This window comes from Lepisma saccharinum, chromosome 2 (assembly GCF_977018435.1).
Source record: "Lepisma saccharinum chromosome 2, izLepSacc3.1, whole genome shotgun sequence".
NCBI classification, from domain to species: Eukaryota; Metazoa; Arthropoda; class Insecta; order Zygentoma; family Lepismatidae; genus Lepisma; species Lepisma saccharinum.
In genome coordinates, this window is record NC_139230.1 from 58,854,570 (window position 1) to 58,873,476 (window position 18,907).

At 35.5% G+C, this 18,907-nt stretch overlaps 1 protein-coding gene across 16 annotated transcripts in view; it reads left to right on the forward strand.

Moving 5' to 3' along the window:
- bt (projectin protein bent) overlaps positions 1–18,907 on the forward strand; it is a 486,238-nt gene that overhangs the window by 173,480 nt on the left and 293,851 nt on the right. For all 16 annotated transcript variants that reach the window (XM_083117398.1, XM_083117403.1, XM_083117397.1 and 13 more), the window contains 10 exons: positions 1,300–1,350; positions 2,718–2,768; positions 3,052–3,102; positions 7,656–7,706; positions 10,629–10,679; positions 11,349–11,399; positions 13,502–13,552; positions 16,858–16,908; positions 18,388–18,438; positions 18,843–18,893. In XM_083117398.1, the coding sequence (XP_082973524.1) occupies positions 1,300–1,350; positions 2,718–2,768; positions 3,052–3,102; positions 7,656–7,706; positions 10,629–10,679; positions 11,349–11,399; positions 13,502–13,552; positions 16,858–16,908; positions 18,388–18,438; positions 18,843–18,893 (510 nt within the window). The remainder of the gene's footprint in view (positions 1–1,299; positions 1,351–2,717; positions 2,769–3,051; positions 3,103–7,655; positions 7,707–10,628; positions 10,680–11,348; positions 11,400–13,501; positions 13,553–16,857; positions 16,909–18,387; positions 18,439–18,842; positions 18,894–18,907) is intronic.

The window sequence follows — 18,907 nt, forward strand, 5'->3', positions numbered from 1 at the left end:
CTAAATTAAGGCATTATGCTAAAGATAGACCTCAAAAAATATAAGTGCAAAGAAAATTGGATTTTGTATGTAAAATATAATTGACACAAAAATGAATTTTGGAATATAACATGACTTGGTGTAATACATTTAGAACAACAAATTTATGACTGAGAGACTGATGACATCCCTTCTCACAGTTGTGGAGAAAAAAAAAAACATGGAGACCTAGTGGCTACCATGGAAGAATCAAATAACAGAATTGCTATTCCATTTCTTTCTCTTGGCTACCATGTCACAGTCTTTTCAATAGCTTCTGCTCCTGTGATGTACCAACTCACTTTCTTCTTTACCTTAACCTTTGTTTTCTCCTAGACCGTCATTAAGAACTGGCAAAACATCAAGAGTTTTTGTACTCATTTTCAGCATGCTGTTGGAGATTTTTAATGTTTTAATAGACAAATAGGAATATAGGACACACCACATTGTAGTAAATGTTATTAGTGAGCAATGTGTTAAATTAGTAAGCAAGATTCACTGTGGGTTTTTCAACCATTATTTTTAGGAGGAAAATTTTACGAGTCGAGAGCAACTTACCTTGTAGCCAGTGTTGTAGTTTTGGTTGACTGCATGCTCATTTCAGAAGATCTCATTATCTGGAAGCTAACTATAGTCTCTTGGATGTGATCTGTGCTCCTCATTTTCTTAATTGTGTCTTTCTTCAGGCGGTTGGGCTCGTGCTCAGATGGTGGAACTTGATGGGTGGTCAGTTGCATTGTCTGCTTCCTTCCTACCATTGTCTCTCTGCTTCTTCAGCCAAGAACTTGCTGGTTCTGGGTTAGGATGTTGTTTGGTTTTTTGATGGAGAGAGAGCTGCAAGTGGTGTGAGGCACTGTGACTACAGGTAATTTATGAATCTGGCATTGTTGCCTGCCTGTGACCAGTTGGAGTATGTGCCTGCTCTGCCTGGGACAAACAATCAATGAGGCAATTGTAGGAAGCAGATGACTCGTCTGACTGCCAAGCAAGCGCTGCCAGTTGACAGGAAGCCCAACTGCTAGCACAGAAATAAAGTTGAGAGAAGGATGCACTACAATCTATGTTCAAGGCTTCAGTTAGCCTCCAGACAACGGCAGCAGTGGTTTATAGAATTTTAGCAGCATCCAACTGAAGCTACAACATGAGTTCTAAAAAGAGTTTTAAGGTACACTTGTTCTATTTTACCTAGTGATCTAGAATTGAGGATATGTTTTCCTCTCTTTCCTGCATTTGCTGTTTTAACCCGTGGCTTATTTCTATCACCTTTTACCCTACATATAGGCTGAGGAACCCCAGAAGAAAGCTGTTGAGGAAAAGAAACCTCAAGCTAAGGTAAGACAAAATATAATCTATTGCTTTATTTCTAACTTTTATCTCTCTTTTATTAGATGCTAAACTAAAGTACTTACAGAAAACTTGTAATCAAAATTGTGCCCTAATTACTGGAAACAGACTCTGCACAACACACAGTATACTTGTAATAATAATAGTCATTGATACAGATACACACATACACACACATACATACATTCATGATAGATGAGCTTTACACAGTTGTAGATAATGTAGAATGAGGATAAAAAATTGAATGATAAAATTACTTTGCAATATTTCTTCCAGAACCATTAATTGATCCCCGATGCTTACTTTTCACCTGGTTTCAATTTGAAACCTTTGCTCATTTAGCTTCTCTAGATTGTATTGGATCAAAAAATCAGTGATAGATGAAGATGAATATGCTGACCCCTTAAAGATGAAGCAGCAATGACCATAAAATATAGCTTTCTTTATACCAGTGTGAATATTTACTTTACATGCATCTGAGCTAGGTACTTGTTGGGCAGCTCAGAATGTTTATGATTCTCTTGTTGTATGTATGTGTATGTATGTGCCTGTTTATATTCATGGTACACTTTTACAACAACTGACAGTTTAAGGACATTGATAGAAAATCTATTTAACAAGAAAGTGAACACTCTGTTTTGATATTTAAACATAGCATGCACTGACATGACTGTTTATAATTCATGTTCCTTTTTCATAACAGTGCTTAATAATTTGGCACAAAGGAGACAATCTTGGTATTCTTTAACTTTCTTCTCTAATTCTCAAAATGCTAAAGTTCTGAAGCATGTGACACCACATGATATTTTCAGCAATAAATAATGTTCCTCAGCTTTTTTGCCTCTATCAGGAATTAATTTTCTGTTATTCACAATTTTTGGTTTATTTTTCTTTCACATTTTTGTGTGACACATTCTGACATTTTAACTAATTCTTTGTTTTCATGTGTTTCATGCTTCTTGCAATGCATTTCCATAACAAAGACATTCATGTACCATTTGAAGAACAAAAGGATGTGAAATCCCAAGGCATGTTCCAAAATTAGATATGGAAATATATGGATCTGTTCTTGTAAACATCCTTTTCCATATTATATACCAAAAGGTGGTACAAAATTAACATATGCACATTTGAGTTTTCCAAGATCTTGTACATATCTTTTATACAGTGGTAGATGTATTCAGACAAATATATTTTTTTGGGCAAAATATCAAAATATAAGTCTCATTTCTATTCTTGATTCACAATCTACATGTTTCTTTTACCACTGCCAACTATAGTCATGGCATAATCCTTTAATTGAGTAGTTTAACAGAACACATCCACTAAGACACATTTTACCATATTATATGTAGGTAGAAGAACCAGCTAAGAAGACCACAGAGGATAAGAAACTGCCTCAAAAGGTAAATTGTTAATGCAATTTTAATAAGAGTTCAACCTATATATATTTTTAATTGCCTAAGTATTGCATGCAATGAATGAGACAACACTGAAATTCAGGTACAAAAGTAATTGTTCTGAATAAGATTTTTAAAAGAAAGAAAAGAACCTTTGTAGTGGATTATCACCTTTCATATCCTGTATCATAATGAGCATGATTCCATTCAATTTGTGTTTCCTGTAGTTCCTGTTGAGTGTATACTGTCATTGAAACCTTTGTTTGTTCCTTTGTTTCATTACCTGTAGGTAGAGGAACCTAAGAAGAAAACTCCAGAGGAAAAGAAAGCTCCACAAAAGGTATTGCATTAGTCATACTCTTCATATCTCTTACTATGTCAAATTTTGCCTAGGCAAAAATATAGATCAAGTGTGCTCTAAATTTGGATTAACTATGTTCGATGCACACTATCATTATATTTTAGTTTCTCTATTTATATTTTATTTACCTAGATACGAAATTTTTAACAAACAAATTATTGTGAATGTAACACGTAATCCACAAGTACTTTCATCAGTAATAACAGCAAATAAAATACACTTAAAACTTTAAATACAAAATATTTAGTAGCACATCTTCAATAGAATGGTGGTTACTAATACTGTCTTGTAATTAAGGGTTCCTAGTTTTTTTAACTTTAAATTGTACATGAAATGGAATAGGAAAACGAACTACACAAACCTCCAAAAGATTTATTAAAAAGCAAGTTTATTAGAAGAAAGAAAAATCTTAACTTATATTTGAATTTATGATAGTGCTAGTTTTTTCCTCCTCATTAGTTTCAGTATTATTTGTGAATATAGTCCAATCAGTGTTAGCTAACATGATTTGGGTCAGATTGTTTTATTCAGTGCCGAATATGGGATATACACTTCTGCAACAAACATCCCATTGAGAGCCAAGGCCTGCCAAGTGGCTTTTATTGAGTGACACATTGTCAGTGCATTGAGTCCTATCATTGCTGTTTCAAGACCAGCTTCTGCTACTGTTGCTTTCAAGTAGCTCCTGCTACTGTTGCTAGGGGAACACCAAAATTTTAGTTTCCACCAGGGATTGAACCCAGAACTGCTTGCACTGTAGGCAAGCAAGGGTGCATAACCATTCAGTTAAGCAGGAGCTCATCTTCTCATATATATAGAGCATGTGTCAGCAGAATCCGAACAAAGTTGAAGTTTCTGCTAAATTTGACTTCAGCAGTAGTTGATTGTTGACACATCGAGAGACCAAACGTGTGTGTAAGACATGCAGAATGTTGAAATGGCCAAGTTAGTCAGGTCGAGTGTGCAATACAATTGGAGAGTGGTGATTATTGAAGGTCTTCATGCTGAAGGGTGGCTGACTGAAATCATAAGGATCTTTGGGTATGAGATAGACTGTGCACAACATCGCACACAAGTAACAGTTGGGCTGAAAAGTTCGTAGGCTGACTCATAGATGGCGTTACTAGAATTAAATCCATGTGATTTTTACTTAGTACTAACCTTCAAAAGATACGTGTATAAATTTCACAGCTGCCGGATAATTAGTTCGTGAGATATAGCATTGTGAGTGAAGCAGCTTTTGTTATTGTGAAAAAATGGATAAAAAATAATTTTGTGTGTTAATAAAGCATTGCTTTTTGGCAAAAAAAAATACTGGTGAAGCCAAGGCTTGCCTTGATAAACATTATTCGGACTCTGTACCAGGAAAATCAACCGTTGAGAAGTGGTTTGCTAAATTTAAACGAGGCGAAATGAGCATCGAAGACGATGCACGCAGTGGATGCCCCAAAGAGGCTGTTACCGACGAAAACATCAAAAAAGTCCACAAAATAATTTTAAATGATCGTAAAGTGAAGTTGATCGAGATAGCTGAGACTTTAAAAATATCAAAGGAACGTGTTGGACATATTGTGCATGAATATTTGAACATGCGAAAGCTGTGTGCAAAATGGGTGCCGTGCGTGCTCACAATCGATCAAAAGCAACAACGTTTTGATGATTCGGAGCAATGTTTAGCGATATTCAACCATAATAAACACAAATTTTTCCGTCGATATATTACAATGGATGAAACTACACTCCAGAGTCCAATCGACAGTCAGCCGAGTGGACTGCACGTGATGAACCGAATCCAAAGCGTGGAAAGACGCAACAGTCGGCTGGCAAGGTTATGGCATCAGTATTCTGGGATGCGCATGGTATTATATTCATCGATTACCTCAAAAAGGGCCAGACCAACAACAGCGATTATTACATAGCGTTGTTGAAGCGTTTAAAGGATGAAATCACGAAAAAACGGCCCCATTTGAAGAAGAAAAAAGTGCTGTTTCATCAAGACAATGCACCGTGTCACAAATCAATGAAAACGATGGCAAAATTATATGAATTAGACTACGAATTGCTTCCCCATCCACCATATTCTCCAGATCTGGCCCCCAGTGACTTTTTCCTGTTTGCAGACCTTAAAAGAATGCTCGCTGGAAAGAAATTTAGCACTGATGAAGAGGTAATCGCCGAAACTGAGGCCTATTTTGAGGCTAAAGAGAAATCGTACTATAAAAATGGCATCGAAAAATTGTATGACCGCTATAATCGTTGTATCGCCCTCGAAGGCAACTATATTGAATAATAAAATCGAATTTTGTCAAAAAAATATTTTTTACTATGTTAGCCTACGAACTTTTCAGCCCAACTGTTATGTGGCCTTGGAGAAGTTTGAGGAGGGCTCTACTAACCCAGCGATAAAAATTAATTCAAGGGAGAAGGCAGCAAGGACCTCGGCAGTTGTACAAAGAGCCAAAGAGCTCATTTTGGAAGACACAGGAATGTCGCTTAGGAAATTGACAACCACCTTTGGGGATGAGTGAGGCCACCATGTGTATGATCACTAAGGAGTACCTGAGATACACGTCCTATGTAATCAAGGTATGATAGCTACTGTCTGAGGTTACCAAGCCAAAGAGAGTTCTCCGCTGCAACTTGCTTCAAACCCTCTGGACTATTATGTTTGGAGTGTTTTTGAAAGGGTTACTAACAAGTCCAGGTACCCCAACGTGGCATTTCTCCAGGCTGCTATTGAGGCAGCAAACGCGGATTTGGACCGAGGGCCGTTAAAGGTTCAGACAGAGAATCGAGGCAGAGATCGACGTGAAAGGGGGTTACATTGAATAAAAGGGCTCAGGAAGGATCGTGAGCATCTTGAAGAGAAAGTGTGATGTCCATAGTATTGTGGCAACGCAGTCATCTGCTATAGTTTTCTTTCCCTTTTACACTGACTTTATTTGCTGCTTCTTCCAAAAATAAAGGTAAAGGTAAAGTGCTCCCCTGTGCATAGCACCATGCCATGAAGCCGTATAGGGGGTGTGGGGGTAACGCCCCACACTTTCTTGATCCGGTCTTGAGTGGGGGTGATGTGATCACTATCACGCCCCTGACCGCCTTTACCCCCCAGGGTTTCCCCCAGGTACCCATGTTATTCGACGCCGGGTGGGCGCCGGGGCCGCTTCCATCGTTAGAAAAGTTCCCGGATTTGAACCGGCCGGGGATCGAACCCGGGACCTCTAGCATGGTAGTCAGATGCATTACCGACTGAGCCACCGCGGCCGCTTCTTCCAAAGATGTTTATATGAAATCAGTGAAATACTGAGGCTGATGATTGCATACAAAATACTGATTTGAAAGAGTTTCAGGGTTTTCACCCCCACTATTTTCTGCTTGGCCTTCTCAGATGTAGTTTCTTTAGTGCATGACAACATTAAAAAAAATACAGAAATACAGAATGCTCTGAAATAGTCAAGCAGGAGATGTTCTTAAAATTTAATAAATTATCATTGTACATAAATCTCTGTACTTTCCACTTTTCAACATTGAAATGCAGAAATAAAATGTGTAATGTCTGATCTCCTAAACAAAATAATGAGTTTATTTTCACTTATATGAAAGTCAACCCCTTGACAATGTTATAGGAACAAATACAAGAACTGCACTTGTATATATTACCAGACAAAGTTAAAAGATGTTCTCGAAAGTTGATACTGTTGACTATTTACCAAGTGATGTAGATGTGAAACATTAGACAGTCAACAATGAAATGCTGACCATGGCAAAATTTATTGTAGAAAAGATTATACACATAACGTAACATTTCCACCCTCTAACAGGGTCTTCTTCAGACAAAGATTCACAATAATTTCCCCTACAATAGTTAGATTATTGTGAATCTTCGTCTGAAGAAGACCCTATTAGAGGGTGGAAATGTTACGTTTAAGTGTATAATTTTTTCTACAATATAAATTTTGCCTTGGTCAGCATTTAATTATTTTATTAACATGGAAACAAGGCTTAACAGTGTTATCATTAGACAATCATATGACACACTGTTCGAATGGAAAGATATTTACATTAAATATGATATATTTTGTTCTCTAGTAGAGGCTCATTAGTAAGACATTAATATATAATAGCCTGATGCACTCGCTAATGAGGTGAGTGGTTAGTTTGTGACAATTTGTCAGTTGGTGAATGTTGTTAAATGCTGTAAATGTTGTTGATTCTCAATTACTTTAGCAGCTGTTTTCCTGTGTATTAATGTTGTGTGCATTGTCCAATCAGTTTTATAAAATTGAACTATTTGGAAACACTTCCAAAATGGATAAGGTAAATGCTTCTCCAGCTTCATAGGAGTAGTGTTTTCAAAATAATTTCCAGCATGAATCGCCTAGTATTGCCAATGTTATATTCATAGTTGCTTTAATCAGATACATGTAGTATTTTTAATAGTAATTTTGTTCCAAATCCTCTGTGTTTTTGTATTGTGGTTTTCTGTAGTGTTCTTTGTTATTATTTTTTGTTTGTAATTTACCTTGCCTTAGGTAGAAGAACAAGAACAAAAGCTGTCAGATGCAAAGCATGCACTAAAGAAGGTAGAGTATCAATATTTATTTTCAAGTAATACAGTTCTCTATGTACATCAGTATTCCTGTAGTAGCGGTTTGCAGTGGAAACTGTCAGTTCTTATTTATGTTGCCCCGGTTCTTCACAATAAACAAACGTTTCTTATTGCAATCATTGCTTAATATGTTTACCTTGTGTGTAGAATAGAGACTACCACTGCCATCTTCTAAGATAATATCATTAGATTCGCCGATTAAATGTACTCTTTTGTCTTTTGTGTCTTTTAAATAATTATTTTGCTTGAGAGTAAATATGGACATGCTAAACATACAAGTCAACACTTATAACAATGCAGATGGTACATGATACTTATTTTATTTATTATAATGGATAGAATCCACACATTTTCATTCCTTTTATAATTAAGAAATAATGTTCACTTTGTGATTGTTCAATAGTTCCCATGGGGTATTCGGTGAAATGATAGAAACAAGTGCTTAGAAAATTTGACTTGCTCATGCAAGAACACATGCAGGAGTATTATATCCATCTCTGGTTTAAGATATATTTATTGCAACTGACATTTGCACCAATTATTAGTGCTTGTCAGGACTTGTCAATAATTCAATTTTGTTTGGTTGACGGTTGCTCCCCCTACAATAGTTAGATAACTAATAGTATATTGTAGTTATAAAATACAACACATGCCAGTTCTTTGGGGAATCAAATTAATATTTAACACCATAATTACTATATTAACTTTTAATTTAGCATGACTATCACTACAAAATTCTTGTTACTTATTTTAAACAACTAGTTTCTTAGGAACTAAACAGTATACTGTCTAATCACTAAAGTGAGATTAGGGGATCAAACCTCAGGCTATGTGAGAATCTGGTGCTAGAAGTATATTGGCAGCGAGAGGTATATTTGTAAGTGGGGGGGGGGGGTGCTCTGGAGAGCGGTGTCAATACTCAAACAAGCAAAGGGGCTAGCCACGTGAAATAAGAACACACTAAACCATTTGATTTAAATACTTCGCTTGCTGGACAGGCAGAGTGTGGAAATGTCATAGGATAGTTTTGTGCCTGTAGCGCTGTTGGAAGTTCTCGTCTCTGCTGGTCCTTGCTTCGATGTGGTCCTATCCTGGAATAGGATAGGGAGCGAACTCAGTTTCTCCCAATACTACCCTAATGTAGTCCCGATATTCTAATGATAACTTTCTGCTCATAATTATTTCCTTTTTCTTTTACTACGACAACTATGGAACTCACTTGCTAGAACTTAATCTGATGTAAAACTAAAAGCAACTAAGAGCGAGATTTTCTCATGTGGACTATGTATTTGGAATTTGAACATTCGATCGGTATAACCGTTGACTCAAGCGTGTCTCTCGATAATAGTGTTTTTAGCGTAAAGCTGTGTTTGCTTATTTCCCCTGCGAGTTCCGGTAGAATTCGCATTAGTGGATTTTTCAAGATCCGCTGAAGGTTGCCGGTGTTATGTGCTTGAAGGAAGCTCTTTCGAGCTTCTTTCGTAACCCCTTTTATAAAGTGATTAGCTTATTGATTTATGATGCCTGGGGTCCTAGGTTCAAGTCATGTCTGCGACGTGATACAATACTATAATATGCACTTTCTTCTTTAGACATAAGAATTAAAAATGAAGTCACAGTATACTTTGGAATTAGTTACAGAATTAAAGCAGAGAGAAGATAATTTTAACTCTAATATATGGTTAAGTAGAGTTTATAATTTTTATGTTTTCTGGAAGTTGCCTCATGGTATATTGGCTCATCAGTTAAGTAATGTATGTTCATTTATTGTACAATTGTCATGTCATTAGCAGAAAGACAAAAGTGATACACCAATGCATTTCCATAAGCAGAATAATAGTTTAACAGGCCATTTATGTGCACTGTATACAGTGCTGAAAGTGGAAATTGTAAGCTGTTTTTTTAGCTCGAGCCTTGGGGCTAGCTGGGGTTGGGTTGTTTGATTTTATGATTTTACTTTGCTTTTTGTGCCACTTTTGGCTAATTTGCAAAGATGAGGATGAGTGATGATTTGATGAAATTGATGAACGGACACTCACAAACATCTATGGCCAGACCAGGATTCGAACCCGGAACCCCTGGCATCATAGTGTGATGTGCTAATCACTCTGCCACGGGGACCGGCTAGCTGGGGTTGGGGGATGCTACTATATTTTAACATAGGGACAACATGATAACTGGGGGATGCTTTGCATAATTTTTCCTAGCAGGGGATACCATCCCCCTGCATCCTTCTCTACTTCGAGCACTAACTATAAAATGTGAAGAAGTGAAAATTGTATGCTCAATTATAAAGATTATTGGGAGATAAGTTTAATGTACAACACATCAAAAAGACCAAATATGTAGTTCAACCAAGACATTTGGACAGTGGATGTTGCAGTAAAAATATATAGAGTATCAGAAGAGAACAGAGAAGTCATTGCTACATTGGTATGTTTATAAATTAAATTACAAGCTTGGAATACTGAATTACAGATTTATATTCCATCCAAGTTGCTATATTACACTTGCTTTTAATTATTTTAATATTCCCCAAAACTTACGACTTTTCATGCTGGTTATGCTTATATCATTCAGGTTCATCCTTATCACAATATAAGTGAAGCATTGTTATAGTAGTTGCGGGAACATTTATTTTATTTAGTAGTGAAAAGATGCATACAGCTACATTATTTAGTTCTGGTCCATCATACAAGAACTTATATCACAGTACTCTCCTTCTCCATCTTCTTACGATCACGTATCTAAAATAACTTGTCATATGGAACAATATCTTATTACATCTGTTTAGAAAGCAAATATGTAACTTACCTGCCATCCTTTGTGTTGATATATTGTGTAGTGGTTTGTAGTTGTGTGCATCCAAACACAGTATTCCATTTGTTACCTGTAGGTAGAAGAACCAACAAAGAAGGCACCTGAAGAAAAGAAACCCCCACAGAAGGTAAAAATACAATATTTCACATTTAAATATTATTCTCTTAAATTTATAAGTCTGTTTCTTTCTCTAATTCCTCTACAACATGTAATACACACTTTTACTTCTTTTTTCTTCTTCTTGATAAAAAAAAAACTGGTCATGATTATTGATTTAATACTCCATTTCATGATATTTCTCTCATATATTTTTGAACTGACTGTAAACTTTTTTAGAATTGTGAGAAACTTTCGTTGCCCTTTTGAAACATCATTTTCATTCAAGCACTGCTTTTCACAGGCTGTATTTATTATGACTTCTTAATACATACTTAATATATAATATTATGACTTCTTAAATATATATCATTAATTCCTTTCAATGTACCCAAAGATTTTTCTTGTTATCTTTTACTTTTAATAGTAGTTTAATGCATTGGAAATTCATGATAAACGTTATTGAAAGGTGTTAGATATTGTCTGATTTACATAAAACTATTGTTCATTTATTGAAATTGGATGGCAAATTCACGACTATCAGTAGTTGTCAGAAGAAAAATCAGATACAAATGTTTCAATATTTTAGAAAATATATCATGCAACACCCAAGAAACAAATAATATGGCAACTTAATAGCATTCCTATATTCCTTTTGTGTTTGTGTATCCAACCATGGCATATCCTTTGTTGTCTGCAGGTAGGAGAACCTACAAAGAAGATCCCTGAGGAAAATAAACTCCCACAGAAGGTAAAAATACAACATTTAATATTACACATTTCTTTCTCTTAAATTTGGAAGCCTATATTTGTTCTCGTAAAGCTACATAGGAAATCCCTCATGCTATTTTTTGAAACCAATGGACAATGTAAAACAGGAATGAATGTTGCTTTGTACAAATCTACAGCGATAGTAGTACACTAAAATGATTGAAATAGTACTAACAATGTAGAGCTTCTTTTGTCAAGTGATTGGCAATTTTTGGAAAATGCATTTTCATTTTTCAAGGCACTTTGAATGTTAGCTGGTCACCATTAGGACCCTCCCTGATGGTGTAACATCATCATTAAGGGATCCCAGGTTTGATACCTGGTGGAGCCACATAGTGTTTCGGATCTCACTTTAAACTGTAGGTTCAGTTCCAATTATTCTACCTGTTCATAAAGTGGACTTAAAACTCAAACAATTAATAAAAACCTTCATATGCAGATATGGAATGTTGGGTTTTATAAATGTTGGCAACTACTTGACAAAGAAGCTCCAGACTGTAATGGCCGTGTGCACGAACGAAGATCAAATTTTAAACTCGGATCGGGAAAGGATCACTGGAAAATTCCATTGCACGAAGACGGTTTAACACTTGATCGCGATCTAGGAACATCAAAATGAGTTTATCTTCTGATCGGCCATTCGCGACGGTTTTGATGTGTGATCCTGCTTCACGATACTGACGCTTTGACTGCAGGCAGTTGTTTTTTAATATAGAAAGAGCGGAAAGTGATATCGAGGGCATGCAAACGCTAGATAGAGATGTTGGATGTACAATGCTGATAATTCGAGAACTATGTAAACTAAAAACTGCCAAAATAATAATAATAATTTGTGGTTCTGTGGTGCAAAGTCGTAATGTTTATAAATACTGTACTTTATATCCCAGAACACAAAACATACATAAATGTCATATATTACATGCAAGGTAAATTAGAACAGAGCAATGTTTATGATATTGCTACATGGTGTTGGAAATATGATTGTATAAATTTACGAAAATACATGTTACTGGCTATTTACACGACACGACGATATAAATATATAAGAATTAAGAAATGAAAAATTCAGATACTTACCACAGTACAGTAATAATAGAAATAATAATAATATATCTTTATTGAGTGGGCGAGGTTCAGCGTACGCTGTTCTCTCAAAATCGAATGCATTTCTTAAGGCATTAAAGTCCCGTAGAAGAAGGTTACATGCTTTCTCCCTCTCCTTTTGTGTTGTGCCGTTAGTTCTTTTTTAATATTATTATTTTTTACACTCCACTACATCCTTGTACATATTGACAAGGTTGATTAGTACATCTCTCAAATTCAGAGAAGTTTGCAGCCCGAATTATATTCTTCTCCTACATGTTGATACTTTAACACATCACATTACTCTATGTGGTTCTTGATTGTCATTTGTTTTAGCGAACCAATCAGGTAAAGCCTTACAAATTAATCTCGGATCAGTTGAACGGAATCTCCTGATCGTCGTTTTTCTTTGGTGCAATGCAAATCTTTAAACCAAGTTCATTTAGAGTGGATTAAAATTGATCTCGTTCATCTGAACTTCGAAATAATCGGCGTTGGTGCATGCAGCCATCAGTGTCATTTCAGTCTTTTTAAGGCATTCAAATAGTGGAACAGTGTGCACATGCAGTAAATTTTGGTGCAAAGTATAAGTAGTGTATTAAAATTTGTTTCTTCTTCTTCCACCGATTTGATTTTGTATACAACCATGTTTTGAAAAAAAAAAATACATAAATGCTTAACTTCACAGTAGATGGTGACTACAAAGCTCCAATATTCTTTCCAAACATGTCAAATGTTAAACATTTTTGCTGTTTTTTAATATTAATTGCATTGTAAATTAATATCAAGAAACTATGTTAGTACACAACACTCACTAAAATTTTCCTGGCACATATCATACACCCTTTTTAGTACAAATTTATGTTCTTCATTTATATCATGTCTTGATATTATATATCAACTTAGTTGAATGTAAATAACTTACCTATATTCCTTTTGTGTTTGTGTGTCTGTGTATTATGTGTAATCAAACCATGGCATACCCTTTGTTACCTGTAGGTAGAAGAACCAACAAAGAAGGCCCTTGAGGAAAAGAAACTTCCACAGAAGGTAAAAATACAATAGTTAATATTTACACTTTCCTTTCTCTTTTATATTTGGAGTCAGTTACTTATCATGACAATTTTTGAAAGAAAATAACAAAGAAAACCAGTGCTGAGAGATTCTTTATTAATATCTACTTTATAAAATTCCCTTGAACTAGTTTCATCTAACTATTTTCCTCATATTTACTTTATAAACAAGTATTATAAGACGTAAGTGAGTTACTAAAGATATATCCGCGAAACTTACTTGTAAATGTTCTATTAATTTCGGTGGCCTCTGCCACCATCCACTTGAAAACTCGATGCTTTACTGTTAGGTTGACTTCCAGTTCCTGTTGTTGTTTCCTCGACTATCGCTAGGGGTGCTGGTGTAGCCATTTCATCTGCTGCGCGTGATGGGTTTGAGCTGTTGTAATAGCGGGAGCCAAACATGATGAGCCTGACCGCTGTCGATATTCAACTCATGCGGTAAGTGCATAATTGCACACATCTCTTCGATTTTGGTGTCAATTAGGGTGTGTGATGTGTGCCTAAAAAATGAGCCAAAATTTGGAAAACTTTATTGATACCCAAGATATAAATGAAGATTGGAAACAACTCAAAGAAGTCATTCTGAAAACAGCAACTGAAGTAATACAAAAGCAAGATGGAAAACCAAGGAATGAATGGTGGGATGATGAATGTAAAATGGTAATAAATCAGAAAAATGCTGCACGACAAAGATGTTTACAGAGACACACAAGGGCAAATTGTGAAGAATATGAGAAAAAAAGGAGAATTGCCAACAATGTATGCAGAAAGAAGAAAAAAGAATGGATAAATCAAAGAGATTGAGGAATACCATAGAAGAAAGGATTCAAGAAATTTTTTTAAGGCTGTGACATCTCATGTAGGGAACTACACTCATGCAACTTCATTATGTAAAGATGCATCTGGAGAAATAATATCTGAGAAAGAAAAAGTATTACTCCGTTGGAAAGAGTACTTTCAGGAATTATTAAATTGGGAACACTTACCGTCTGAAGATGAAATGTCCGAAAAATTGGAAAATGATACTGAAACTCCAATACCAACATATGAGGAGGTAAATAAAATCATAAAATCCTTAAAAATGAATAAATCACCTGGTTCAGATAATATCACAGCAGAACTGATAAGACATGGAGGTTATATGATAAGGAATAAAATTTATAATTTGATACTCAACATATGGAATAAAGAGGAAATGCCACGAGATTGGTTACATGGTATCATTTGCCCAATTTTTAAAAAAGGAGACAGGTTGCAGTGTAATAACTACAGACCAATTACGCTTTTGAATGTCGCATACAAAATCTTTGCAATTCTTCAACAAAATAGAATCTCCGAAATTACAGAAAACAAATTGGGCGAATATCAAATGGGATTTAGACCAAATAGATCTACAGTTGACAATATATTCATACTGCGACAAATATATGAAAAATGTTATGAATATAATATTGAACTGCATAACATATTTATAGATTTTATGCAAGCATTTGACTCAGTAAATAGAAATATAATTCATACATGTCTAAAGAAAATTAATGTTCCAAACAAACTAATAAGATTAATAAAAATGACATTACAAAACACTACAGCAGTAGTAAAAGGAAACAATGATTTTAGTCAGAAATTTGCAATAAATAGAGGAGTAAAACAAGGAGACCCATTATCAGCAATTTTATTTAGCATAGTCATGGATGAAATAATTCAGAAGTTGGAAATTTTTTTGCATCCGCTAAGTGCTGTTTCCCCACTAGACAACCCAGGTGTATATGATGCCCAGTGTGAGTGCAACTCACACTACATTGGCAGATCCATCAGATCTGTCAACGAGCGTATACAACAGCACTTAGCAGATGCAAAAATATCCCAACCCATTACCAGACTAGCAAGGCACCTCAAGTTCAATAATCACAGGATCCAAAAAGTTTCAGTTAGGCACACATCACACACTCTAATTGACACCAAAATCGAAGAGATGTGTGCAATTATACACTTTCCCACGAGCTGAATATCGACAGCGGTCAGGCTCATCATGTTTGGCTCCCTCTATTACAACAGCTCAAACCCATCACACGCAGCAGATGAAATGGCTACACCAGCACCCCTAGTGGCAGTCAAGGAAACAACAACAGGAACTGGAAGTCAACCCAACAGTAAAGCATCGAGTTCCCAAGTGGATGGTAGCAGAGGCCACCGAAATTAATAGAACATTTACAAGTAAGTTTCGCTTATATATCTTTAGTAACTCGCTTACATTTTATATTATCAACCACATTGTTTATTCCCCTCAACATGAAAACAAGTATTGTTTTCTCAAAATTGCATATATGCATAATCATGTTATAATTTGACTACAGGGTTCTAATTATTTATTCGTAACACAACGAGAATTTAACAAACTGATGTTGTTTCACAAGGGTATTCTACAGAGCATTCCCTGACATTCGCTACAAGACTCGGCAGCAAGCAGCCCGGCGTCAGTGCTTGTCTTTCCCGGTGAATGGGGTCCGCGACAGTCACTAGAGTTGGCTATTAAAATTACAGTTTTCATATTGTGTACTAACCTTGACAATAGAAGGTGTTGAAAATGATGTCCCTCTGCTGCAACACATTCCTGGCATCTCCGAAGGAAATTGGCATTTACACGTGCAAGTTCGTCTACTGTAATTCTCCCGATTTCTCGTACAGTACTCTCTTTTAACTCACGGATGGTGTGCAGATTGTCTTTGTATACTTTTTTTTTTTATTCAGAACTGACCCTGTTACTCTAAACTTTTTTATGAGGTTTAATATAGTGGTCCTATGTGGAACGGGAACACCAGGAAATTTCGTTGCAAAAACGACATCGCACTTCTCCACAATTCCTCTTTCCGAAGTAACACTCGACAAGATAAATCCTTTGTTGGAATGTAAACTTTTGTGGTGCCATATTAAGCCACTATCTTCAACACACGGACACGACACAACACAACTTCCGAGGGAGGATTATACTGGCATCAGTCTGCAAAGTCAACAGAAAGGGAGAGAGCGAAGGCAGGGAGAGCGAAAAAAGCAGACTGTAGCATGCGACTGTCACAGACCTCGTTCACTGGGAAAGACAATCGCTGACGCCGGGCCGCTTGCCATTATTTATATCATATTAATATACGGCAAACAACATAGTCTGATATATATATATATATAATATAATATAATACACTTCCCTGTGTTCCTTTGTGTTAGTATGTGTGTCTATTAGTTGTGTGTATCCAACTACGGCATATCCTTTGTTGTCTGTAGGTAGAAGAACCAGCTAAGAAGGCCCCTGAGGAAAATAAATTTGCACAGAAGGTAAAAATACAATATTTAATATTTACACTTTTCTCTCTCTATTATATATTATAGATATATATATTGAAGAATATTCTCCTCCTTCAAATATATGTATCAAGGAACTTGGTTTGTCAAGTTTTGAATGAAAATGAAATCAGTTCTCAGGGATTCCTTTTTAATATTAATTTTAATAAACACATTACAATGCATTTAATTTAATTAATTTCATGTGTTGGTTTTTCTATACAACCATTTTTTTTAAAAAAAAAATACGTAAGTAAATCAAATAGTAAGTTACACCACCCTGTAAAAACAAACAAAACACATTAAAAAGAAAAAAATCTTGGACAAAAACGTATGCACATTTAACTTTTTAAGACGTAGTTACCAAGGTATTCTAAACACTTTTCGTATCATGTGACCAGTTTTTCAATTCCTTGTGTGTAAAATTTTCATCCAATTTCTTTCAACCACTTCCACATGGATTCCCGCACTTCCTCATCTGATGCAAAATGCTCACCCCCTAGGTTTTGTTTGAGAGGACCAAAAAGCTGGTAGTCACAGGGTTCAGTTCACTTGCAATGTCTTTAATTTTCATGCAGTGGTGGGCAAAAAATGATTGCTTTCACACACTTCGCGTTGTTGATAGCATTCACAGTTGTAGACCGCTGGAAACGCGGTTCATCAATCACAGTTCTTTCTTCCCTCTTCGAACATCTGGCACCATTTCATGATCATGGGGTGTGACATGGCATTCTCACCATACACCTCGCCAATTTGGCGATGGATTCCACTCCAATTATGCCTTTGTGGCCACAAAAATCAGACAATGGAGCACACCTCAATACCAAGCACCATATTCACATGGTGACTACTTACATACTAAACCAGCTGCAGCACGGATGCTTTGGATGTGGGGAGGAAACATTCCGGACAGTATTGCTACCAAGTGTGATTACTGTATCTCTTCTAGTACAAGAACTTGGCTTGGGTGTAACTTACTTTTTGATTTTCCTATGTATAACACATGCATACATTACTTTATATTAGTTGATCACAGAGATCTACTTATTTAATCCAGATGTATCAAATACTAAGAATTTCAACTCTCTTTTTCTTTACAAGGATTGCAAGGTACATTTATTTTATTTGATCTTGAGAAAATTAATTCATACACATCATTTAAATTTTCAAGGTGAAAAAACATATTTGTGTTTTTAATTAAGTTATAAGTCCACTTAGGACTCAGAGTAATCAGGACTGAAAGTACAATTTAAAATGAAATCTGAGTCGCTGTGTCATGTGCATCCACAGAAGACTGAACCTAGTTAGTGAAATTGAAACCATTACTCACTAAGGGGCAACCCTTAGTATAAATTCATATCATATATTGACATTTAAATGTAACTTACAATATTCCCTATGTTCCTTTTGCATTTGTGTGTGTGTGTGTTAGTTATGTGTATCCAAACATGGCATATCCTTTGTTGTCTGTAGGTTGAAGAACCAGCAAAGAAGGCCCCTGAAGAAAAGAAAATTTCACAAAAGGTACAACATTTCACATTTAAATATTATTCTATTAAAGTTAGACATCTGTTTCTCTCTCCAATTTCTCTCTAATTCCTATATTATTTTGGAAAAAATAAAAACAACATTAAATCTGTTTAATCTAATCATGTCATCTTTGTTGTTTTTGTGCACATTCATTTTTAAAAAATAATCTCATGAGTGCATGACTTTATATTGAAAGCTGAACATAAAGATCTAATTATTCATCTGAAAACACAACAAATATTAGAAATTTCCACTGTTGTTTTACAATAATTGCACAATAATTTTACAATATTCCAATATAAATAACTTTCCTATGTTCCTTTTGCTTTTGTGTTTGTGTGTGTGTGTGTGTTAGAGTTATATGTATCCAACCACAGCATATCCTTTGTTGTCTGTAGGTAGAAGAACCTGCAAAGAAAGCCCCTGAAGAAAAGAAAATTCCACAAAAGGTAAAAATACATTT